Source organism: Thrips palmi, unplaced genomic scaffold (assembly GCF_012932325.1).
Source record: "Thrips palmi isolate BJ-2018 unplaced genomic scaffold, TpBJ-2018v1 HiC_scaffold_11, whole genome shotgun sequence".
Lineage (NCBI taxonomy): Eukaryota > Metazoa > Arthropoda > Insecta > Thysanoptera > Thripidae > Thrips > Thrips palmi.
Genome location: NW_023144622.1, coordinates 3,817,605 through 3,843,438, shown reverse-complemented (window position 1 = coordinate 3,843,438; position 25,834 = coordinate 3,817,605). Strand labels below are relative to the sequence as shown.

Below are 25,834 nucleotides of genomic sequence, written 5' to 3'. Positions count from 1 at the left end.
CCGCCATGGCGGCGGACGACGCCGTGAGCGTGAGCGGCCCCGCCGACAAGGGCCGCCCGTTCTCCGACCCGTCGCTGGAGCGGCTCTACCAGAGCTACTCCGTCAAGCAGAAGCGCGCGGGCGTGCAGTGCTTCCTGGCGGCCGCCGTGCTGTACGACGTGTTCGTGCTGGTGCTGCCGGGCCAGAGCGACCCGCTGACCCGCGGGCTGACGGCGGCCTTCCTGGGACTCAACCTGGCGCTGCTGGCATGGACGCTGCGGCCGTCGCGCCTGGAGGCCATGTGGGCCGCCGTGCCGTACGTGGCGTGGTTCCTAGCCATCACGCAGCTGCTGGCGCACCTCTTCCTGCGCAAGCACGAGGGCACGGGGCGCGACGCGCTGGGCTGGGCGCTGCTCCTGGACTACCTGCTGTACGTGACGCTGCCGCTGCGGCTGCGCTACTGCGTGCTGCTCTCCATCGCCACCTGCGGGCTGTACGTCGTCACCGTGTACGGGCTCGCCTACAAGAACGACGGCACGCTGGTCGCTCAGGTGAGTCCCGCTCGGGTTCGAATCCCCGAACCCCGCCGCGCTTTTCTTTCTAAATTGGTTAGCCGACGGCCTCTTGTCCCACCCGGTCCCACTCTCACCTGACCCTCCACCCATCGACTCTCCAGAGAGCCCCGCCCCACCTCGCCCGCGTCGCGCCGGCTTGACAGTGTGCTGTCGCTGCGCGCCGCGCCGAAAAAGTGTGCTGCGGTGCGGAGGGCCCCTTTGTTCGGCGGCACAAAAGCAGCGGGAAACTTTGAATGAAAAAGACTTAACGCCTCGACACTGTAGGAAGGCCCCGTGCCGCAACCCGCACGGCTCGCAGAGGTCAGGGAACGGCCGAGCTTGACCAGCACGCAGCCCTGCGTGCCGACATTCTCACAATTATGACGACAAAATTTTTTTTTTCGAAACGACAACAGCGGACATTCTTTTGGGAAGAAAATGCGATTTTGGTGACTGTACAGCACTGAGCCATGGCGTAGCCACCAGCCGGTAGTAACTTCTGCGGTTTGGGTGTTTGCCGCGAGTCCCGAAGGAAGCCTTCAGTGATCGGCAACTGGGGCCATTCCCGACTGTTCGCCGCGGCCCGGAGTTTCTTTGTACAGCACACCCGTTTTGTCCGTTTTGTCGCAAGTTTGGGCGAGTTCGAAAGGCAGGGCTCCGGCCGGCGAGACAATAAGTCTAGAGTCGAAAAGTCGTTATTGGCTGTCCAATCATTTACTTTGCGTCCCCATTTTGTAAAATCACTGTTTTTCTTCCGTTATCTTATGAAGTGAAGAGTCCCTTTAGCACGGTCTCGAGCCAAAATATGCAATATTCAAGACGACCGCTATACTGGCCCTGGCCGCCCAGAGGCAAGCAGGCTGGCTTGACCACAACGCTGCTTTGGTGTTGCCACGCCAATAAAACCACAGGCCGAGGCACGTGCGTACACACAGGCTCTCACTGCCGTGTGCTGCGTCGTGCTGGGTACCCTCGCTTCGGATCGGACAATGGTCTCTAACTCCTTCTCCTGCTATTGCGGAAACTTTTCGCCGCCGGTTACCTGTTTCTGCTTCCATTGGAACAGTATGTGAAAATAGTGTCCGGCCGGGGCCGCCCTCGGCTTACTGATCTGGTTAGGTTGGGTCAGTTTGGATCAGGCTAGGTTAGGTAATGAAAGAGAGGTATTCTAGACTCGGAGTGATGCAGCTTTGCGTTTGGCAGCAGTGTGGCTGCGGTGCGCGGGAGTGAAATGGGCGCGAAACCGTTTAGAAACCTGTCGACACATCTCCCTCAGCGAGTCAAGCGCGCCGGCCGGTCGGCGCCGGGCCGGTCGGCCGCAGTGGTGTGGCATCACTGGCACACTGGCAGCCCCGCGTGGCCTAGAGGCCTGGCGCTCCCCTCCCCTCCTCTCGGCATTGCATTGGATTCAGTGTCCGAGCGCGGCCTGCCTGCCCGGCTTGCCCGGCTTGCCCGGCCCGCCGCAAGCTGACAGCTTCGCATCACCAGGGGCCTAAGCAGTGCTGCCAACACCCTCGCCAAACACCGCACTCATTCTCTACCATTCCCGCGACAAAGCGGCGTGCAAAAAAATAACCCTTTTCTAAAAAAAAATCATTTGGAAGGTTTTCCTTTGGGGGGATAGTCACCTGCAGCTTTCGAATAGCAACTCCAGAGCCTGAAAAAATGTACCAAAGTCCTATGGGGCTGGTTGGGAACATCCTGCAGCTAATTATTTCGGACGGTGTGAAGACGGCGCTGAGGGTGCCGAGGGTCTTGGAGGAGGCTAGAAAGAGCAAGACGAGCTCTGCGACGACGGGGGAAGCGCCAAGCTGCGAGGTGGGGGACGCTCTCCCCCCCTCCCCTCCATCCGGCGACGCTTCCTTCCGTTATCGGTTATTCAGCAGCATCTCTCCTCGCGTGGCGGCAGGGATTGCAGAGTCTGTGAGTGCGAGAGAGACGGCGGCGGGGTGGAGGCAACGTCTGAGACGGCCGTGGCCACGCCGTGCCCGTGCCGCCGTGCCCGGAGGAGGAGGAGAAGGGTCAGAGCTGAAAGCATTCCTCCAGCCCGGGCATGAATGTATGGAGGCTGTGCGGTGAGGCGGCCGAGGCGGGTGAAGTGGGTGAAGCGGGTGGTGGAGTTGGGGAAGTGGGTTAAGCGACTTACCGGGCGAAGCGGCTGAAGCGGGTGAAGCGCAGCAGCCGACGGGTGCCGGGCGGAGCTGATTGGGTTTGTGTGGCGCAGCTGCAGAAACCCCGCTGCCGGGCGGGCGATTCGGAACAGAGCTTCGTCGCTCTGCTCTCTCTCTCTCTCTCTCTCTCTCTCTCTCTCTCTCTCTCTCTCTCTCTCTCTCTCTCTCGCACCCCGACAGGAGGCCCCGGTGAGTGCGACAGAGACAGGACGACGAAACTAATTTTTCGGAACCGCCCGGCCCGGCAGGTGGCAAGCGTGCTCCGGGCCTTGCCGCCTCTTTATTCGCAGAGAGGCGCCGTGAGGCCCGCCTCGGCAACGTGATGCGATTGATGGTACACTGCAGACTGATTCCGAGAGTCGTCGCTCCGTCTCTCTCGCACTCACGCCGTTGTAGGCGCGAGAGAGACAGCGACGACTCTCGGAATCAGTCTGCCGCTAGAGGCGCTAGAGGCGGCAGAGACGCGCGCGGGAGAGCGGAGAGGCGCGCCACTGCGAATACATTAGCCGGCGAGGCGCGATTGAAACATTTTCGGAATGTGCAGGCGGCGGCAGGCAGGCCGCCCGTCTTGCCGACGCTCGCCGGTCGCTCCGTGGAGGCAGCGGGCAGGCTGGTGGGGAAATAATTCAGGGGATGGATTTGGCGGGAAAAGCGGGAAGCCTCCGGGAAACGTGAATAGTGGTAGCAGCGGCAGCCTTTGAATAAGAACTGGCCGTCGGGACGCTCTGAAGCCTGCTGCAGCCGTGCTGGTCTTCTGGTCTGATGGCCAGGGTTAGGTTAGGTTAGGGCTGGCCAGGGCAGACAGGCAGAAAAATCTGCCGGGGCCTTTGGGTTTGGGACCAGTCACGTCACAAAGTTGGTCAAAGAGTGACTGAATCTCCGAAAGTAGCCGTTTTCGCTGATTTTGGGCGGCCACTGCGTCCGATCTAGTCGTCGTAAAAGGCCTCCCTCGACGTCCTAGTATTCTTAAGACCCTACTCTTTCATGCCCTGTATCGGGAAGACGTTGACCACAACGATTTTGGCTTTGACCGCAACGATTTACCGACCAAGTTGGTCAAAAAGTGGCCGAATCTCGGAAATTTGCTGATTTTGCTGACTTTGGGTGGCCACTGTGTCCCATCTAGTCGTCGTAAAAGGCCTCCCTCGACGTCCTAGTATTCTTAAGACCCTACTCTTTCATGCCCTGTATCGGGAAGACGTTGACCACAACGATTTTGGCTTTGACCGCAACGATTTTCCGACCAAGTTGGTCAAAAAGTGGCCGAATCTCGGAAATTTGCTGATTTTTCTGACTTTGGGCGGCCACTATGTCCAATTTAGCTGCCGTAAAAGGCTCCCTCGACGTCCTAGTATTCTTAAGACCCTACTCTTTCATGCCCTGTGTCGGGAAGGCGATTGACCCAACATTTGGGTTGAGATAGTTCAGCAAGTTGGTCAGGCCTTGAAGGGTAAAAACACAATGACGATCGGGGGCCTTTTGCGGTCTTATCCGCTGGGGCCTTTTGGGGGCCAGTCCGAGCCTGGGTTCGAGTCTCGACGGGGGTCTTTTCACTACTGCCACGCGAAGGCCTGCTCGATGTTTACATTGCGGCAAGCTGCACGCGCCGGCCGAACACCGAATCGCGTCGCTGTGACTCAATCTCGAAGTCTCATCGCCGCATTGCCGCGTTCAAGACAGGTAGCTTATCGCTGTCTCGAGAGGCTCCGACCGAAGGCCCGAGCGAGCCAAGCCGAGCCGATCCGAAGAGGAGCCGAGCGGATAAGGACCGCGTGTAGCTCCCGACTGTACTGCCGGCTGTGCGGACGGCCGACTCGCTCGCGGCCTCGCCGTTCACAGAGGTCCAAAGGGACAATGCGGGCCGAAACTTGAAAACTCGAATCCCCGACCCCAACTTGGGACGATCCAGCCGGCGGGCTGGCCGGCCGGGCAGGCAGCGCGTGTGTACGTGATTTTATGTCCGCTTTATGCCCAGCAAAACGCTCCGTGGTTTATGGGGCTCGAACTACTGGGCAGAAGGGGGAGGCAAGCGCGCGAGCTGCTGCCCCTGAAAACAGCCAGCCCTGCCTCGAGTTACACCGACGCAAATTTTCTCCGTTTAAACTTCTCACGCCCACTTGCACACCGAATTACGTCAAATTCACTCTCGCCGCCGTCGTGGCCGTCCTGGCGCGAAGGCCCTCCCGCGCGGCACGGCGATGGGCCGCTTGATGAGCCGGCCCGAGATTCGCGCGCAGAAAAAAATGAAAAAACATAAAAAAAGGAAAACTTTGTTCCCGCCGCTGGTTTTGCTTGAGGAAACAAGGCGGCGGCTTAATAACCCCCCTTCCCTTTCCACGGCCCTCTGGTTCCGACCTGCCGTCCGTAATTGAGAACAAAGACAAGTGCGCTTCCTTTGCCGCTCAAGGCGCTTCCAGGGACGTTCAAACGCTTCGGGAGGCCCTTGCTCGGACTGACCAAACTCGAGGCACGCACACACAGACACATGGCCAGGGCGCGCCTATCTGCTGCCCGGCATTCAGCGCTCCGGCGGCGTTCTCGAGAACTAGTGGCACTATCAGAGCAGAAAAGAAACGGACGCGGACCGCCCACCCGGTTAGCATCGGGTGTCTCTCTCGCGCGGGGTAGCGACGGCCACTCTCTTTCTCCACGGACAGCTCGAGTTCCTCTGGACGTCTCCCACGGACCCAACAGGGCAGCAAGGCCTTGACCCACATAACACGCACACGGCAATACGGCCCGGGGGAGGGGGCGGGGGTCCCTGCGGGGGGTATATTTCTGTAGCGGCCGTACCAAAACGCACTGGGCCAGAAGGGCGGCAGTGGGCGGCAGGCAGCAGCGGGCGGCGTGCGCGAGAGAGAGACCGAGAGAGACAGAGACACTGCGAGGGACGGCCAGTCGGCCAATCGTCTGAAATACATCTGGCGTGTTTGGCCGGCCATCTGCAGGTGGCGGCCCGGCGTAGCCCGGCGGCCCCGGGATGCTGCACAGCACTGCACACCACTACGGCACTGCAAGCCGCCACAAAGTCCGCCGAGCAGCGAAGACGCGCTCTTCCCTTTCCCACTTGGCGGCGGAATGAAAATAATGCGAAGCGACAAAAATAGCACCGCGCATCTGAGGAGCAAGGACTCCTTATGGATGGGGTGGCAGGTGGGGCGGCGTGGCTGTGGCGGACGGATCGGCGCACAGTGGGTCAGAAGACCGGTGGAGGCGGCCGAAATTCTAGACGTGTTTTGAGCTCCAGAGTCGCTAAACAGGACTCGAACCGAACGCGTGACCTCATCAATGGATTCCTCGTTCGGAGAGCAATCCATTGGTGGGGTCACACGTTCGGTTCGAGTCCCATTTAGAGTCACTAGAGCTAAAAACGCGCCCGGGATTTTGACCGCCTCCAGCGGTCCTCTGGCCCACTGTGTGGCGTGTGCAAAACTATGCAAGGCGCGCTGGATTGGAGGGGACCTGTTGGTGCCGCGATACGGGGATTAGCCGCTTGACCGTGCTTGACACACTCGGCGATACTGCATGGAGACCGAGCAAAGTGAACTCAGCCCAATTCTATTTCGACAAGTGATAGTCCGTAATAGTCGCACCCTATCTTTCGGCCAGCTGTCGATCCGTCCGAAAACCGCGTGTCACTGCGCTCATCAGAGGCCCGCCTCAGAACTAGCTGGAAGGCGCCAGCGAATCGCTTTAAAACCACAAACCACGCCGCAATGGCCGGTGTTGATGACGACTCGCCTCGCGTGCCGACTTTATTTTTGGCGCCAATAAGTTTGAAAGCGGTGCCGTTTGGCGCTGCGCGCTGCGGGCCAACCCTTCCATGAGCGAACTGCGGTGCGGTCCATTGCAGCGCGCGCCCCGGACCGTGCCGGCATGGCGGCCACGGCCTGCCGCCCTCGGCCACCCTCGGCCCTCGGGGCCGCCAGCGACGCGAACAGAGTTTGTCAGCGAATGAAAAGTTACTCGACGAGACTTTTAGTTGGGGAGCCGACTAGAATGCTGCGGAGAGGCGGAGAGAGGATGATGAGCCGAACCGGGCGCTGCGCTGGGCGGGGCGGGGCGGGGCGGGGCGGGGAGGAGAAGACTTACTAGACTAGAAAGGCCGAGAATTGAGCGGATGAGAGCGAGGGGAAGGCGAAGTGGCCAAGCCCGGGCAAGCCGAAGAAAGGGAAGGGCTTCTAGAGATCTTCCGGCCGGAGGCGATGTACCGGGTGTCTGAGCCGAGCGCGCCGAACGCCGGGGTTTGTCTGTCCCCGCCGCACAAAAAAAATAAAAATAAAACGTCGCAGTCTGTCGATTGAAAAAAATGGTTGAGAGTTTTTTGAGGTGCGTGTTTCCGCGGGAGCCGGGATCTGAATCCACCCCTTTCGCACCCCCTCTCCGGCTGCGGTGGCCCGCGGGCTGTTCGCGGATTGCAAGCCGACACGTCCGCGGGGAGGCACCCCGCCCCACCCCGCCCCGCCGGGACAACCAAGCCAATACGAAGCCGCGACTAACTGCTCGGGTTCGGCATCCAGATTGGGGGACGCGATGACGCGGCGCTCGCCTTTCTGATGGACGATTCCCGCGCGGTGGTGGTTACAGTGGCCCGCCACCAGCCGGCATGCTGATTCCGAACAGTGCGTCGGTCTCTCTCGCACTCGTAGGGCGTCCCGTTCGAGTGCGAGAGAGACAGCGGCGAAGCACCGGTCGGAATGAGCCTGCAGCCCGCGGCAGGCCAGGCCAGGCCGCCACGAGGCCGCGCCGGGTCGCGCGAACACGGGTTTATTGTCCCCACCCCTCTCTCCCCGTTCCCTTATATTCGAGTCTATTTTCTGCCGCCGGCGCGGCGGGCGTGGCGGCCGCACCGGGATTTACAGTGCCTGCATTCATTATCGTCCTGGATCCGCCCCTGGCTCGCTTGCTCGCCTTGGAGGCGGCCAGCGGCCAGTAGCCATCAAGGCCCCCGTCGGCGAGGTCAGGGACTGGCCGAATCCTGGGAGGATGATCAGGGGGATATTCGGGGTCAAGATGAACAACGAAATAAAACCTTTGAAGATCTCAATTCTTCGCAGACATTTATTTTCAAATATTTGTGAAGAGGATAACTCTCCCTCTGCCGGAGCAATTGCGAAAATTGTTCGTCGCCGTCGGTTTATAAAAGTTGAGCCAGCCGGGACTGCCTCAGGCGGTGCCGGCTGCTGGTCGTGCTGGTCCCGCAGGAGGCGGAGTGGCGGCGGCTCTGGCATCAACATGCGGGGCGCTGGTTTAAACAGCTCATGTGCTGTGTGCATAATTCCGGACGAGAACTGGCCATCTATAGCAAGATACGCGCCTCTGCAGAGTGCCGCGATGCTCGGACGGGCCGGCGAGGGTTCGGCGCGTAGACGCTGAGGCCCTCCTGCCGAGGCTGGGCCTTGATTAGCCCGTAACAACCTTCCGGGGCACCCCGCGCTACGCCCGAGCCCCGCGCCCTGCCCAAGCCCTGCCCCCGCTCGCCACCGAAGGCACTGTCCTCGCATTAATTTGGCCCGCCTCGCGCTCGCCGCGCTGTACAGCACCGTGGTGGTGTACAGCACCGCGGTGTACCGAGCCACGCCCAGAAAAACGCGCTCCACCTCATTTCCCGGCGAAAGCCCGGGAAAGACTCGGGGAATTGGAACGAGAGCGCGCCCCCGCCCTGTCCTGCCGTGCCCCGGAGGGGCTCCCGACCGGAGCTTCCGTCTCTGTCGCACCCAGCTCCATGCACAAAGTCCAATCAGCCGAAATACGGAGAAGAACGTCGCGGCGCTTGGGGTGCGAGTCTCGTGTGCTGCTGGCGGTGTGACTCGGTGTGGGTAACCAACTGGATGGCTCGCTACGGCGCTCGTGCTGGCGGGGCTGGCGGTTGGCAGTCCTGCCTCGCGTGCCCGGTGCTTAATGTGACGTTCACCAATTGACGCGACAAGGCAGGCGGCGACACTGCACGCATTACAATAATTATTACCACTCACGTCTTATCTGGGGTGTGGTGGGGCGCCGCCGTAGGGGGTGGAGCAGGGGGCCCTCGCTGAGGGCGGGCTAATCGCGCTAATGGTAATTTTACCGCGAATGTCCGCCTATTTGACAGCGGAGGACATGCGAGCTCCATGTCCGCGCCATGTGTGCTTGTGTGTGAGGGCGAAAGTTTGTGCGTACGTGTGTGATGACCCTTTGACCCAATTTCAGTCACTGTCCAGCCAGAGGGAGATGGAAAATGTGGCCCCCTTCCTTCTCATTCGCCCCCATCCCGCCGTCCTGCCGGTGCTGCCAACTCCACCCCCACAACAACTCATTTCCGTGATGATTCATTTCCCGAAAGAGCCAGCGGCGAAGAAAATAAGAAACACAAATACCTCGTCGAGTATCTTTTGGTCGGAACTCTGATTCGAGGTCCAGAAAACAAAATCAAGGAGAATGGGGCAGCGGCGGGGGAGGACTGTTGATTAATTTGGGAGGTGTATTTGCGATGTGGACGGAGAGCACACTGCCGGGGGGTGCGGTCCGTACCCGACCCGGATACATATCGGGGCCGTACCCGTGTGCCCAGAGCCGAAATGCCGGCAATCAGGCGGAACCGTGTGGGTCGTCCGTCGTCCCTTTGGTCCCTGCACTGTACTATGGACTTTCAAGGGCAACAACAGTGGTAAGGCTCCCTCAAAGGCCGCCACACGCTTCCCCAGTCACCGTGTTTATGAAAAGATTGCACCCACAATTCTTGGGGAGTCAAGATGGCAACCCGTGACTATGGAGGATCTATACTACTGACAGGGTTTGGCTGTGGCAAGACTGCACCCGCAACCCTCGGGGCCCAAAATGGCGGCCCGTGACAATGGAGGATCTATACTACTGACAGGGTTAGGCTTGTTCAAAGATTGCACCTGATCCGGCCCAATGCAAGGCGAGGTCCCCACAGATGCCGACGATGACGATGCATTCGGCCTGCTCCGTACTCCACCCCATCCTCGACCGGCGTCGTAAGCCCTCTGCCTATCACTCTTGATGGCAGTGATATGATACTCTGCCGGACGAGGACTGGGCCTGGCGGGGTGTATGGCGTGGCGTGGCGAGGCGGGGCTGTTTCGGTGCCTGGACGGGGGCCAACGCATGCCGCGTGGGGGCGGTGGGCAGGCCGGTCAAAGAAGCGAGAGAGGGGGGCGGTGGCTGCGCCGCTCCATCATTAGTCTAGGTTTCAGCAGTGTAGCCAACTGCTCGGGTCGGGGAGTCCGTTATCAAACAGCAAAGGGCTGCCAACCTCCCCACCGAGTGAGAAACGGATACACGACGGCTCACCTGCCACAACACAGGGGAACGAGGATGGGCCTGGGCGGGATTACCAGTGGAGGGGGAGGGGGGCAGAAATAGCAGGGACGGCCCGGGGCCCTTTTTGTGGACTCAACATGAAACGAATCCCACCGTTAACCTGCGAATTTGGCGCCAGACAAACTCATTTTCTTACAGGCAGTGTCTCCCTTTTGCGCTGCTCGACCCGCGGCAGGCACGGCTGGCCCCCTCGCTTTCCCATTTCCGCAGTGAGGACGGACGGACGGACAGGCGGACGGACGACGGCAGACGGACGGGCCGGTTGCAAATTTTAATATCTCGCCGCAGCGCGGCCAAGGCAGGCCAAGCGCGGCGCGCCGCCGACCGACCGCCATCCCGCCAAGCCTGCAAATACGACTAGACGGCGTCGCTGTGTGCGGAGCGGCGGAGCGGCGCGGGTAAAAGCAGGCAGGGCCGGGCTGGGAAGAGGAGCACCTTATTTCGAGTCGCGGTCGTTCCGTTGCCCACCTCCGCGTTCCCGTTTCCGGTGCGGGTCCAGGGCTCGGTGCAGGCGTACCAACCTCCACGCCGAAAGAAAAAACACACAGGTGGAATGGAAAATTCGCCATTTCTTGAACACCACGTGCAGGGTCGGACAATGGCTGACCCGGTGAGGGTAGTATTGGTTGTAGCCGCCCCGCCCTGCCCCGCCCCCACTCACTCCCGGACGAAACCCGCTTAGCCTCGCTCAGGGCCGCCATCAGCATAATCCGGATCAGGGCCGGCGGCGCGGCGCCACGGGGAAAACGACCCGAATTTTATTAAGCGTCACCGCGGCTCATTAATTTCTGACTTAAATGGCGCCTGTCCGGCTCGGTCAAGGCCCTGTGTGTACGAGACGTAGGAGTGAAAGTTAAAGGGGGAGGGGTGGGGGTGGGGGCGGGGGGGCCCACACCGGCGGATCACATCGTGGAGTTATTTATACCCGGCGTAACACCCCTCCCTCCTCCACTTCCTCCTGCCTTCATTTCAGGCCCCGCCCCACCCCGCCCCGCTCCGTATCGTGTATAACGCACTTTCCCCGCGGCACTTTTCTCACGATTATTCACCCAACGTCGATGATTGCGAAAAAAAATCGCGCGGGCTGCTATAATTATTCGAGACGATGAATTTTAAAATATGTATCGAACAAAGCAGATTAACAGAATTAAATTTCTTCGAAAAAGGTGAAGGAAATCAAGGCGGAAATCGCGAGCGACTGAAAAACTCAAGAAATCAGATACAAGATTCATGTGGAAAAAAAAATCCATATAGATGAGCAGCAGAGGAGGAAGGTTGCCATTACCTTCACAGCAACACCACCTTTCCCAGCGAAAACGAGGCGATGTACAATGCTGTAGTGTTGATTGAACGTCAGACTCAACCGATGGTGGAGTGCTGGGGCGCGCATGATGTGAGCCCAGCTAGCGCGGACAGGTCCGCACAGGTCCGGCCGTGAATTGAAGCCATTGCGGCCGGGCTTCGGCAAACTCCACGGCGGGGCGGAGAGTGAAAAGCTATGGAGATGCAAAAGCTGCTTTCCTCGTAAATGTTTTATTCATGATCGCCTCTGTTTCTTTTCGCATTTGAAGCAACCTTGCCTTTGCGGCCGCAATGCTGCCATTTTTGTTTTAGAACGAGGCGGGACGGACGGGGAGCGTTGGAAAGGTTCGAGGGGGTGGGGTGGGGGAGACCCCAGTCAGCTGACTCAAAGCAGGAGTATCTCCCGGACTCATAAGAGTCCCGTAGGGGTGCGAGAGTCAGCAGCGCGCAGTCAAGCCTCGCCTCCATAAAAACGAAGCTCTATTGCCGAATGGCGCGGTCAAGACTCGGACCCATGATGGGGTGGGGTGATGGTCTGGGTTCGCCGGCCTCGGGTCAGAGTCACCCATTGGCAGGACGACGAAGCTCGGTCCTGCGTCGACGAGTGGATGTTCGATGATCGATGCTCCATGTTCCGAGAGCGAGACGAGTCGGACGAGTGCAGGTCGCGCGGTGTAGGACAATCCGTTGAAGGGGCCGCCGCTCCCTCGGCCCTCTTGTGAGCGGCATTAATGCATGTTTGATGGCCCTCCAAACTTGGGCCTCGCCACAGCAGCAGCCTCGTCGAAATAGTTTTTCGAGTTCTTCCCCCTCCCCTTCCGAAGTACTTTCCCCTTGCCCGTCGCATCGCCGGCTGAGGACGAGACGCGGCTGTAAGTTGTTATCAGTTTACCACCGGCTAGGCTCTAGCCTAGGCTCTCGCCTCCCCTGGGGCGTGGCTCGGGGCGCGGCTCTGGCACGCCGGCGTGGAGGTTAGGGGGCTCCCCGTGACTTTAATCCGCAGCGGGGCGGCGAGCAGGCCGCCCAGGCCCTGACGCAGGCTGATGACAATAGGCCGCAGTCGCCCCGTCGGGGTTGTGGGGGAGGCAGGCTACTGCCCGAAGCTGCCTGCAGGGTTGGTAGACTGGCCGCGGCGCGGGAAACGCCCGCAGGGTGGGCAACCCACGAGACGGTCCCGCTCGACGGCGCGGCATCCTCGCTTCCCGCAGGCGCGCGTGACTGCGAACCTTGTCGCAGTGCTGCCACCACAAGTAGGCAAACACTCTCTCCCACGATGGACCGTAGTCGAATGGTTGCCAACCCCAGCCTGCTCACTAGGAACGCCGGGTACCCCAACGACGGGGTGCGAGAGAGACAGATGCTGCCGGCTGCAGCGGGTGGTGCAAAGGGTGCAAAGGCGGTGGCGCGGAGAGAGTGTTGTAGGAAGGGCGCCCCGAGTGGAGGCGGAGCAGGCAGAGGCTCAGACGCTGAGCCGCCGATAAACTGATCCGTGATAGTCCACGTGCCGGCCTTGAACGTGTTCACCCACACACCCTCACCGCCACAGACACACACACACACTCACTCACAGACACACTCAAGGGGGTGAAATGAAAATGAAAAGTTTCGAGGCGGCAGTGCACGCAACTGACTGAAAATGAGATTTGAAAGCGGTGCCGCTTGTCAACGGATGGTCCGCCTCCCTTCGCGCTGTTTAGTTTAGCACGGCCGAGGGCGCCGAGGGCACGGGCCGGCCAGCCTGATGGGGCACTTGGCCCGGATGAAAGCGCGCCCGGGCCTCGCCAGTTGTGATTCCGGGCCGAGTCGCTCTGTCTCCCTCGCACTCGTGGGGCAGAGGGAGTGCGAGGGAGACAGAGAACCGCCCCGGCGCGGAGCGGCCTCCTGATTCCCTCTTGTCGGCATCGCCGCGCTGATTGGCCCCGTGCCGTCCTCCAGCCCTTGCTCCTGCCTGCCGAGCGAAGAGTCGACTCGTCGCTCTGTCTCTCTCGCACCCACACGGGGCGCCCCGCGAGTGCGACGGAGACAGCGCGACGAAACGACACCTCGGAATGAGGCGGCTGGGCCGGGCAGGTCGGCGATTGCAGTGGCTTCCATCCGAGAGATCCTCCTTCCGTCTTCCAGCGCCGCCCACACGCCCTTTTCCCCCCACCCTTCCCCCGCCCAGCGGACTGAGAGTCGTGTTCGTCGCTCTGTCTCCCTCATGGGGCGTGGGTGCGAGCGAGACGGAGCGACACAAACGACTCTCAGAATCCACCTGCAGCGGCACGCTGGCGACGGAAGTGGCTCCACCTTCACCCCTAGCCTCGCGGCGCCTCGCGGAACACCGGACGGATCCCGGCTGGCTGCGCTGCCCGGCTCGCGCGGAATGTGTAATTTGTCGAGGGGTTCCCCTCCCTCGTCTTCGCCGCGCCTCTTCCCCCCCCCCCGCACTCCACCGCCACCTCCATGCGACACAGACACACGCTCCGGGCGTGCCAACCTTGGCGTGCCGAGCAGCGTGTGTGTTTGTGTGTATGTATGTATATGTATGTGTAGTGGGCTCAAATGAGTGGGAAGGGGCGGCGTGGGGTGCGGGGACCGCGGCGTCGGCACACCACAGGAAATTGGGTGGGGCCGTGGGGGCCGTGCCGAGGGCGGGGCGGTAGGTGCGAACAGACGGCGGGTAGGGCAGGGCGGTGCCGGCGGTGCGCTCCGACAGAGTGCTTCGCAGGCACGCACCCGATGCACCTGTTGTTTGAGGCCGCCGGAGCTCCCAGCGCTTCCACTCGGCGGGCTGGCGACCACGGCAGCCCCTGGGCTTGCCTCGGCTCGGCTTGCCTATCGGGGCGAGGACGGCGAGAGCGAGGGCGAGAGCGACCGCGTCGAGATTGGAAGTGACGGGGCTGCCGCTCCTTTGCATTGGAGATTCCCTCTTTACCGCGTCCCTTTTTCTCCTCTTTTCGGGCCGTCATGTTGGCTTCATGGAAACTGCGCCCCCCCCCTCCCCTCCGATGCGTGGTCAATCAGAAGAGTTTCAGCCCCGGATAAAGGCCGTTCTGGAGGCGAGTCTTGATCCGGGGATGGAAATCTGGGTGGGTCCGGCCGCCAAGGCGAAACTGGCCCTCTTGAAAAACATTCGCTGCTTCGTTAATTTTTGTATCTTTTTCTCGCAGCACAGCACTCTTTGAATTCCCCAAGCACATCTTGAGAGAAAAAAAAATTAATTTGCGACCAAGTAAGATTGATGGCTTCGCGTACCACCGCACTGCAAAAGAAAAACACAAAAAAGGCGTGATAAAATCTTTGTACCCATTGTACGCGCAAAATATTGGTCAATGGCTGCTCGGCATAACGAGGGATGGGGGTGAGAATCTTGGCTGAAAGGACCTCAACGCTAATCGGCCGAGTCACTGGCCAAGGCGAGGTGCTTTCCGATGTTTCCGTTGTACTGCCCAGCCCTCCCGCGCCTTCCCATTTTATTCCCCGACGTCGTGGTCAAGGTCGCGGTCAAGGTCGCGGTCAAGGTCGTGGTCAAGGTCACCGGTTCGTCTGGTCGCGGAGCGCAGCCGACAGGCAGAGGGGGCGGGGGAAAAAGGGCGGAATGCAAGGTGGGAGGAAAATAGGACGCGAAGAGCGCCGTGCTCGAGACTCGATTCAAGTCGAACCGCGCTGCGAAAGGCTGACGAGGACGGCTTACGGTGGAGCGGAACGCGAAAAGTAAATAAAAGTAAAACCGGAACGGGCCGCTCGTTCGCTCGTTCCGCCGCTTTAGCGGAGCTTTTGTGAATTCAGAGAGAAATAACGTGTACGGGTTGGCCCAATTAAAGTTGGCCAAGAAAGATGGGCTCGCCTGCGGCCGAGCCTGCGGCACGCTCGGTTCCACTCGGTTCCACTCCAACAGTGCAGTGGCAGACTCATCGCACTCACCGGCCGAGGGCCTTGTCCCTTTATACCGAACAGCGGAGCAGCGACGAGGTAAACAGCCGAGTAGTACATTGCCGTCTCGCCAGTCCGGAGTTAGTAAACAAAAACACAAAAAACTGAAAAGAAAGGCAACAACCGCCGGAAAACAGAATCCCTATTATCCACCATGCCCTCTTATCTTCCCCCGTAGAAAAGTCACGCGACACGCACCCGCGACGACCGCATACAACATTGATGGTCTTCATCGATTGGAGGGTTGCCGGTGCGCCCCGCCCCGCCCCGCGCCGCCCCGACCGCGCGTACCGTCTATGAAAAATGGACACGAAATTGACGCTGCGCGCCGCGTTAGTAATTGATTCTGCCTCGGTGCACACTGTGAAAAGCAGTAATTTCCAGTGGAGGCGATGAAAACAAGAAGCGCAAAAATTCTGAACCCGCTGGCTCTGGGCGCGTATTCGTGCTGTGTGTCTGTGAGTGTGTGTCTGTGTGTGTGCCGGTCGTTGTGCCGGTGTGTTTGCCCATCGGCAACAGGCTCGCCATTATCCTTGATGTCCTCGACGTCCAGTCGGTTCGAGTCGGTGGGGCGATTCGCCGGCGCGGTTTCGGCTTCGGCCTGGGCCTGATTGTTTCGTAGCAAGGCAGCGTGGCACGCGTTGGAGGACCGCGTAGGACCGCAGCCCCGCGATCCGCGAGGGCCGAGAGCTGTGGAGAGGGGGGTTGGGGCATCCCATCCGAAATCTAGGGGGCGAAAGGGAGCGACCGCCACAGCACAGCCCCAAGCCCCGCGGGGCCCCGCCTCGGGTGGAGCGGCTGGCAAACGCATTGATTCATGTCATTAATAATAATTATTAACTGTTGTTACACAGTAACGGCAAAGCCTCGCCACGGTATTTCAAACGACGCGATATAGCATCGCGGGGGAATTCGAAAAATTTGTGCGGGCGTGTGTGTGTCTGTGTGTGTGTGTCTGTGTGTGTGAGCGTGTCTGTGAGAAGCCTGCTGCGGCATGATGACATTACATTGTACATGCGATAAAGTGCCTGGCCGGGGCTGGGAGCGAGCCAGGCAGCCAGGCAGGCAGGCAGCCAGGCAGCCAGGTGCGGGCGGGGAGTTGACTGGCAGCTTGGCGGGGCAGGGCCGCGGCGGCGGTCCGCACTGAGTTTTAATCCAGGGCTTTAGGCAACAGGAAAAACAACCAGGCCGGTGCACATGAGAGAGAGAGAGAGAGAGAGAGAGAGAGAGAGAGAGAGAGAGAGAGCGGAGGAAGAGAGAGACTAGGCGTTGTGAACATGCCGCCGCCAGGGGTGGATGCGGCGGCAGCGCGGCGATGTTAAATTGCATTGGGAGAGAAGCAAAAAAAGTGGAAGCTGCACGTCGCGTTCCCTGCCGCAGGATCGCACACAGCACGGCACGGCACGGCGCGGCACGGCACGGCCTGCTTACAGTGTCACCCCGCTCTCCCATGGCTGCACTCCGGTACACGGAGTCCGGAGTCGAGGCACGTAGCGGGAGCAGGACGCAAGCCAAGCCAAAGGCAAGGCAAGCCGTGCGACCAGCAGGCGAGCAACAGTTGCTGGCCCAGGCCGTGCCCAGGCCGTGCCCAGGCACAGGCACAGACCCTGCTGACGTCGCAGACCGCAGCCCCCGCCGCACAGCCACTCGTCCGCTGCACCGCTAATTTTGACGTCCCTGCTGCCGCGGTCACGCTGTTGTTCGCCGTCGATCGGCCGGGTAGGGCCCCGCCAAAGCGCTGCAAAGGGATCTGGCCTTAAACAGTCGCGTCCTTTCCTAGGCCGGTCGGCCTGCCGTCGGCCCGCCCTGAAATAACAACCCCTCGTCGTCCCCTCTCGGCACGCCCTGCAACCCCCTCCCCCTGTCCTCTTCGTTTTAATGAGGTCCCGGGGAGGGGCCGGCGGGGCGGCGTGCAGTTGTCACGTGTCCCGGGGCGTTGCACAGTGGGCCAGAAGACCGGTGCGGCCAAAACTCTAAACGCGTTTTGATCTCCAGAGTCGCTGAATGGGACTTGAATCAAACGTGTGACCCCACCAATGGATTGCTCTCCGAACGAGGAATCCATAGGTGGGGTCACACGTTCAGTTCGAGTCCCATTTAGCGACTCTGGAGCTCAAAACGCGTTTAGAGTTTTGGCCGCCTCCACCGGTCTTCTGGCCCACTGTGCGTTGCGGCGTTGCGGCGGTGTGCTGACGCCTCTCTGTTGCAGCTGGTGGCGAACGCCGTGCTGCTGGCCGCCTCCAACGTGCTGGGCCTCACCTCCTACTCCATCATGGACAAGCAGCAGCGGCGCGCCTTCGAGGACACTCGCAAGTCCCTCAAGACCAAGCTGGTCATCGAGGAACAGTCCGCCGAGCAGGTGAGCATTTTGCTGTCCAACTTCCAGCGACTGGCTTCGGTTGGACCTTTCCGCACTGAAAACTTTAATGGAATGTTCCAGGAGCGACTGCTGCTCTCGGTGCTTCCCGAGCACGTCGCCGTCCAGATGCGAGAGGACCTGGGCTCGGGGCTGGACACGCAGTTCAAGAAGATCTACATGAGCAGGCACGAGAACGTCAGGTAGGCGTCGCATTCAACTGACGATCATCACCGGAACCTTGATTCGGGCCCACTTTGGGCGACCACTGCTTCTGATCCGAGACCAAAACGAGCTAAACGACCGTCCCCATAACTGCGTGCTCTCTCGCTCTGCAGCATCCTGTACGCTGACATCGTGGGCTTCACGGCCATCTCGTCGACGTACAACGCGCTGGACCTCGTCAAGATCCTCAACGAGCTCTTCGCCAGGTTCGACCGTCTCTCTGAGGTAAGCCCGCCTATCTTATCTTTCAAAAACGACAAATGTCCAGTTTTCATAAATTTATTTTACTGTGGGTGATTAGAGCGCGTGGGTTGGTATGACGAGGCGCTGCTAGCTCTGCGACTCCGAGGAAGCGACAAATGGGCGAGCCAGCTATTTGCGGTCTTCGCGGGGGGTTCTGTCTGGCTCTGGGCCTCCCAGAGGTGCTCCACGCCGGCGGGGCGGGGCGGGGCGGGGCGGGGCGCCCTGTGGTCTGTCGGAGAGCCCAGGGACCGGACCCACTGTAGGGGATGACGGAGTTGGCGGGGGCGAGCGTCAAAGCCAAAAGGGGGCGGGAGTGGCCGACCTGGCCCCGCCTGGCCCCGCCTGGCTCAGCAGAATAAACTGTCACACATAAACGCGTGGAAGTGACGCGTCTTTGTTTCGCGCGTCGGAAAAGCTCAACAGCGGGGAAAGGCGAGACGCGAGAGAGAAAGAGAGAGAGAGAGAAAGAGAAAGCGGGACAGACAAAATGGCGGCGACTGCGGGGGCTCGACGCGGTGGAATCCCAGGTGTAAAACCTGTGAAACGGGCGGAGGCTTTGGGGTGGAAGGGGAAGGGGTGGGGGTGGGGGTAGCCGGCTCCACCGGGAGTGTTTAGAGTCAGACGGACCGCCGCCTCCGCGTGCAATATTGTTCCGGCCGACAAAAAGGGCCGATTAAAACGGGACAAAAGGAGAGCCGGGCTGGGGAGCACCTAGCCACGGGGAGGGAGGGACGGGAGGGGGAGGGCAAGGCGCACTTTTCCGGATTTTCACGCCTTCGTTCCCACGGACTGCGGTGATTAATGAATTGTGTCGTCTGTCGGTCTGTCTGCCCCCCTGTCGGTCCGTTCCGCGCCAAATTAGAGACCGCCACTTTGTGAGGTAATAGAGGAATTTGGGCGATGAGGGGGAGGCTGCACGGCTGTGCCGTGGAACACGCAGCAGCGCGGTGCGGCGCGATGCCGTGAGTACGAGTATGTGTGTGCCGCGAAAACCGTGTCTGTGTGTGTGCGCCCGCCCGGCCCCTGTGTGTGCACACCGGCTGGGGTGGGAAGGGCGTGTCACTTGACCCACACTGCGAAAAACGGGCGAAAAGGGGGAGGGGCAGACAATCCAATCTGAGCGGCGCGACCAACTCCATTCCATTTTCCAGTCCCATGCAAAGAGCAGCGCGCTCGCTGTTACAACAACGGCGACCTTCGAGTTAAGCCGGGCAGGCGGGCAGGCAGCCACCAAGCCAGGCAGCAAGCCAGGCAGGCAGCCAGGCAGGCAGCCTGGCCCGAGATGACTCTTTGACCCTCGAAGCCCAGGCGCCCACCCCGTCCCAAACCTCTCCCCCTCCCCTCCCCCGCTGCTCTTCTCCGCCTTCGGAGACGTCGGGACGCCATCGCCGGCACCAGGTCACCCTTCCCCCTCCCATCCTATCCCCCGACAAATATTGGCCTCATTGTTTCGGCGGCGGGGCGCGTTAGCGGCCGACCCGACCATTAGCAGACAGTGAGGAGGGGAGGAGGGGGAGGGGGTTAAAAAGCGGCGGAGGGTGGATGAGGGTCAACTAAATTACTCCAGTCTCCTCCTTCTCTCTTCTTCGTGCGTTCCAGCCGAAGAAAGACCGGCCTTTTCCTTGCCCCCTCCCCCTTCTCTCTCTCTCTCTCTCTCTCTCTCTCTCTCTCTCTCTCTCTCTCTCTCTCTCTCTCTCTCTCTCTGCCCCCCTCCAATTAACCGGGCGCTGGCCGACCTGCTCAAATTGAGTCGAGGAAGAGGAATTCCGAACACCGAGGCGGCCGAGGTGGCCACGGCGACGGCCACACGGCGGGAGGGGAAGGGGGAAGCTCCGGGACTGTTGTTGCTGGACGTGTGCCTTCATCTTGTTGTTTCCTGTTTGTCTCCCAGAAATACCAGCAGCTTCGCATCAAGATCCTGGGGGACTGCTACTACTGCATCAGCGGCGCGCCGATCGAGCGGCCGGACCACGCCATCCTGTGCGTGCACATGGGGCTGTCCATGGTGGAGGCCATCAAGTGAGTATTTCAGTCCAACAGGAAAAGAGGCGAGTGTCGGGGTGACAGTGATAGCAGTAATTACTAAGGCGATTCCAAACACTCTGTCTCTCTCACTCGCCCAAACGCCTCGCAGGCAGCAGCGCTGCCTGCACAGGGTGCGGCATGTGTTTGATTTCGCACCGCCAGCCATGTTTGTGTTTCGGCCCAGGGGCTGCGCGGCTCATTCCGAACAGTGTCCCGTCTCTCTCGCACTCACGGAGCAACCCGCCACCCTGCATGAGTGCGAGAGAGACGGGCGAACGCGCTGTCCGGAATCAGCCCGCTGTGCCGTGCAACTGCCGGCGATCAGGCGAGGGGCGGGGCGGGCCCTTGGCCAGGCCGGCACAGCTTGCCGTACCAAATCGCTTCGCGGACCGTGCTGTCTCTCTTTCCCTAGCAGTCTATCTCTCTTACTTCGTGGACGGGCGCACTCTCGGGTCCGACTGCTTCTATACCATTTTTCCGCACAGTCGACGAAAAAAAAGCCAATTGGAAAGGTTGAGAGTCCCAGGTCATCTGGACCGTCTCTTGTGCCCTCTTCCTGTGCCTCAACTTTTGGGGCTGCGCCGTTCGTGACGTGAAGTCTGACTTTCGCAAAAACACACACACACACACACACACACACACACACACACACACACCGCACGTTTCACCTCCATGCCGTCCGTATGCTTCCGCTGCCTGACAGAGGGCGAGTCGGAGTACCCTCCCGCCCCTCCCCCTTCTGCTCGCCCGATCGTGGCGTCACGTCTCCCCCTCCCCTCCCCCTCCCCCTGGAACAGTGGAGACTGGCGTGACCGAGATATTCAATGAACAGGTCGTTGACAGCCGCAAGCGTCCGAATCTGTTGCCTGCTGAAAGCCTCCCCCCCCTCTCTCTCTCGCTCCGCTCCATCCACTCGGTGCGTGAGGGCAGCTTTGGTTGCACATGCGCAGCAACCGAGCGGGCGGACGGACGGACAGACAGACAGACAGACAAACAGACAGACAGACGGACAGACAGACAGCTCCAGCAGTAATCCCTTACCCCCACCGGGCGCCCGCCAAGTCGAGCGTAGGCAACACGCCAGACTTGGGTGCGCTGGTGCGGCCTACCCCGCAGGGGCGCTAGCCACCTGTATACGCTGGAGGACGGACGCCGCCTCTGAGGGCGCAACACTCGGTCACATTTTATTTCGCCCTTCTTTTATTCCACCTTTTACCCCACAGTGGGTGCCACAAAGGAAACAATAGGGGCAAGAAAAAAAATTGCCGGAAAAACAAAGTCGTGCGCGGGGTGGGGATCGAACCTCTGACCCGAGTGTCGGCGGGCGAGTTCACAACCCACTACGCTACCCTTCGATTTTCCCCACAGGTACGTGCAGCAGACCACCAACTCCCCCGTGGACATGCGAGTGGGCATCCACACGGGCGCCGTGCTGGCGGGGGTGCTGGGCCAGCGGCAGTGGCAGTTCGACGTGTACTCCAAGGACGTCGAGCTGGCCAACAAGATGGAGAGCAGCGGCATGGCGGGGTCGGTATCTCTGTCCCCCTTCCACACTTTGTCTCATTGTTTACAAAACAAACAAACGAACGAACGCCTTCCCCGACAGGAAAGTCCACGTCTCCAACAAGACGCTCGGCTTCCTGGACGGCGCGTTCGAGACGGAGCGGGCGTACGGCGAGAAGCGGGAAGAGATGCTGCGAGCCGCCAACATCACCACCTACTTCATCACCAAGATCCTCAAGCCGGTAAGCTCGCCCCACTTTCCAAGGCCGAGAAAGAAAGACTGCTCTGGGGGCATTGTCTTACTCACCGCCTGGTGTCCTTGACTGTCCTTGACTACCCTTGCCTGTCCTTGACGCAGTACGCGGGCGAGAACAACGAGCCGCAGAACGGCGGCGTCACCGAGGACCCCACGCACGACGCGGCCAAGGGGGACGACCACTTCAACGTGAGTCCCCGTCCATTTGCTCTAGAAATCGTAGACCTCACTGTCGATTCGTCGGGCTAATGCGACGGACTGCGCAGGACGAGACGCGGGTCCTGGCGGAGACTGGCAGGGACAAGGAGGACTCGGAGGACTTCAAGAAGCGCCTGCGCAAGGAACTCATGAGCAGAGACGGCCAGAAGTGAGTGTTTTGGTGGACGGCTGGCTGGAGCGAGGGCTGGAGCGAGGGCTGGAGCGCCCGCGGACTCGGGGGTAGGCAAGCCCGGCGGACTCTCAGGGCGCCGTGTTGCCTACCCTCACTCCGCGGGGCGGTGGCATCCAGCACGGCCTCTACGGCCTCGATCGAAAGGCCGACGCGCCGACGGAAATAGAAACTTAGTGCAGGAATGACGGGGTGGTCGTTGCAGGGACCTCTCGAACGCCACCAAGCTGCTGACGCTGGCCTTCGTGGACAGCAAGAAGGAGCAGGAGTACCAGTACCACAAGGAGACCAACAGCTCCATGTCCATCGTCGGCTGCCCCATCGCGCTGGTGCTCACGACCCTGGCCCAGATGATAGTGCTGCCGAGGTGAGTGGGGCACAAACTCCGCGCCGCGCAGACCGCAAGGGGTGCGTCGAGCATTCAAATTCTTTTTCTTCCAGGGACACGATGAACATCATGTCGTTCATCCTGGGCATCATCTTACTGGTCCTGTTCACAATATGCATCGTGGGCGAGGCCTTGCCGAAGGTAAGCGAAACCTGCTGAGCCGTCCGCCCTTGACGGGGATCGAACCCGCGACTGATTCACTTCACCCCCGCACCGCAGGCCTTCCCCTCCGCCCTGGTGCGCTGCTCCGAGTCCATGAACAGCACGCTGTGGGTGCGCCGCTTCCTCGCCATCGTGGTGGTGCTGGTGCTGGGCGCGGCCAACGTGGTGGACATGGTGTCGTGCTCGGTGCCCGCGCAGGCCAACTGCACCGACTACGAGGGCGTGGCGATCCCCGCCAACGGCAGCGTGGCCCTGCCGTCGACGGCCGCCCCCAACGCCCCGGCCGCCACCGTCTACACGGTGGCCTGCACCGGCTCGGTACGGACCCACGCCTCCCCGCCAGTTTGTTCATTCTTCGTCCGACTAACGCGACAACCTGAACCCGCAGACGCCGGGACAGACTTGCCTGTTCCCCTCCTACTTCTCGTACTTCTGCGTGCTGGTGCTGGTGGCGTCGTCGCTGCCCGCGCAGCTGTCGCACCTCGTCAAGGTGCTGCTGCTGTCCCTGGTCGCGCTGGCACACTGCGCCATGAACGTGCTGGTGGTCGGCACCGCCCTGGACCAGGAGGAGCGCGGCAGCTACGCCAGGTGGGTGCACTGGAAGTGGGTGCACTGGAAGTGGGTGCACTAGAAGTGGGTCCACGACGAAGCCGCGCAGGCGGGCCCGGTCTAACTAACCCTCCCTCTGCCCGCAGCTCCCTGGTCCCCAGCAAGTTCACCCTCTCCGGCGTGCTGGTCGTCGTCACCATCGCCCTGGGCTTCCTGTGCCGCCACGTGAGTACCCGCTCCACCAGAAAAAAAAAGCGCCGCCGACGCCGGTATTTGAACCCGCGCCGCTCGCTGCCCGCAGATGGAGAAGGCGCTGCGCGTGCTGTTCCTGTGGCGCACGGAGGTGGAGGAGCAGCGCGAGTTCGCGGCGGACATGCGGCAGCGCAACGAGGCGCTGGTCTACAACATCCTGCCGCAGCACGTCGCCGCGCACTTCCTGCGCCAGCGCACCCGCCAGCACGAGGAGCTGTACGCCGACAGCTTCGCCGAGGTCGGCGTGCTCTTCGCCTCCATGCCCAACTTCTCCGGTCAGTGTTGCCACAGGACAAAATTTCCACGAGCGTACAGTGGGCCAGGAGACAGGTGGAGGCGGCCAAAACTCAAGACGCGTTTCGAGCTCCAGGGCCGCTGAATAGGACTCGAATCGAACGTGTGACCCCACCAATGGATTCCTCGTTCGGAGACCAATCCATTGGTGGGGTCACACATTCGGTTCGAGTCCCATTTAGCGACTCTGGAGCTCCAAACTCGTTCGAGATTTTGACTGCCTCCACCGGTCTTTAGGTGTTTCGGATCCGAGTGCTGACAGCTCACGTTTGTGTGTTGCAGAGTTCTACTCAGAGGAGAGCGTCAACAACCAGGGCCTGGAGTGCCTGCGGTTCCTCAACGAGGTCATCTCGGACTTTGACGCGGTACGTAGGTCGGCGGCGTCACCTCTGGTCGCCCCTCAGCCCCGCATCGGTCGACTGATAGCCTGCTTTATCGTTAACTCTCGTTTCTCCGGCAGCTTCTGGAGTGGCCGCAGTTCCAGGACATCATCAAAATCAAAACCATCGGCTCGACCTACATGGCCGCCAGCGGCATCAACCCCACGAAAAAAGTGAAGGTGAGTACTCGCTGCGCTGACCCCGGAGAGTCGTTTCGTCGCTCTGTCTCTGTCGCACTCACGTGGCACACCGTAGAGTGCCGCTCGGCAGGGTTGGCGCCACTGCAAACTCACTCTGCTCTCTGGCCATGCAGGACGACGACCCCGTGACGGTGCGCTGGGCGCACCTCGCGCTCCTCGTGGAGTTCGCCTTCGAGCTGAAGAAGGCCCTGCAGAGCGTCAACGAGCAGAGCTTCAACCACTTCGTGCTCAAGATGGGCATCAACCACGGGCCCATCACGGCGGGCGTCATCGGCGCCAGGAAGCCGCACTACGACATCTGGGGCAACACCGTGAACGTGGCCTCGCGCATGGAGAGCACGGGCAGGGCGGGCTGCATCCAGGTAGGCGGCGACGACGGCGCGCTTGGTCCCCCTTGAACCCTTCATCACCCTGACGCCCACGTTGCAGGTGACGGAGGAGACGTGCAACATTCTGCGCAACTTCGGCTACAACTTCGAGCAGCGCGGCATGGTGTCCGTCAAGGGCAAGGGCCAGCTCATGACGTACTACTTGACCGGCAAGGGCGGCGGCGGCGGCAGCATCCGGCCCGACGGCGACGGCGCGTCCTCAGGGCCCGGCAGCATGGCGCTCACCCCGCAGGCACACGCGCCCCCGCTGGCGTCGCCCGGGGCACTGTCGGGCCACTCCGGCACCGCCATGCTGCCGGGCCCCGACACCCTGGGGGGCGGCCTCGGCGGCGGCCTCAGTGGCGGCCTGGGGGTGCAGGCGCCCAGCCCCACGCCCAACAACGTGGCCGACGACGAGGACGACGGCGACCCCGCCGAGAGTGCCAAGCTGCTGGAGGGCGTGAGGATCACCATGCCCGAAGAGTCCTCCCCGGCCAAAGTGGACACACGGACACCCAGTGAGACGCACAGACTTCTCGACCAGGCGTAGCGTGGTACGGGTGAAGCGTGCTGTCAGTGACTCCGAGCCGCTTGAGGCAAACGCGTTCAATCGAATCGAAAAACTTCGCTCCATCTACAACGGGAAGCGGGGCTTGTCGCTGAAAATGAGAGGAAGACTTTGATCCAAAACTTGATTGAAGCTTGGGAGATGAGCAACTGCATCAAATGTGTTGGTCTAATTCAAATTTTCTATTTCTCTGTGCTGTATGAATTTTGTAGGCAATGTTAGATGAACTTGATGCAAACCTCGGCAGATCATTGCTGGGATTTCTTTACAGAAAGTTCCTTAAACAATGGTGATGCCGATGCCATAAGATGCAAAGTGCATGATTACGTACCTGACTTCCGCTGTTTAGGAGAAGTTAGTTATTCCGAAGCCTGACTCTAGCAGAAATGTTTGCATTAAACATCTCTGTTGAGTTAGTTGGTAAAAGAGATTT

At 60.8% G+C, this 25,834-nt stretch overlaps 1 protein-coding gene across 1 annotated transcript; it reads left to right on the top strand.

Moving 5' to 3' along the window:
* On the top strand, positions 1 to 25,383 carry LOC117639687 (adenylate cyclase type 3-like). Its single transcript, XM_034375563.1, has 19 exons — positions 1 to 530; positions 17,454 to 17,603; positions 17,685 to 17,803; positions 17,939 to 18,050; positions 19,960 to 20,087; positions 21,462 to 21,620; positions 21,700 to 21,838; positions 21,955 to 22,041; positions 22,119 to 22,219; positions 22,446 to 22,607; positions 22,682 to 22,769; positions 22,848 to 23,108; positions 23,179 to 23,378; positions 23,486 to 23,564; positions 23,641 to 23,866; positions 24,168 to 24,250; positions 24,346 to 24,444; positions 24,579 to 24,827; positions 24,895 to 25,383. The coding sequence occupies exons 1-19, from the start codon at positions 6 to 8 to the stop codon at positions 25,381 to 25,383; spliced, it is 3,456 nt and encodes a 1,151-aa protein (XP_034231454.1). The 5' UTR covers positions 1 to 5.
* Positions 25,384 to 25,834: the final 451 nt, after the last annotated feature.

Coding starts and splice junctions, on each gene's coding strand:
- LOC117639687 (XM_034375563.1), top strand. CDS start 6: ATGGCGGCGGACGACGCCGTGAGCGTGAGCGGCCCCGCCGACAAGGGC. Junction 531..17,453: donor ACGGCACGCTGGTCGCTCAG/GTGAGTCCCGCT, acceptor TCTCTGTTGCAG/CTGGTGGCGAACGCCGTGCT. Junction 24,251..24,345: donor TCATCTCGGACTTTGACGCG/GTACGTAGGTCG, acceptor TTTCTCCGGCAG/CTTCTGGAGTGGCCGCAGTT.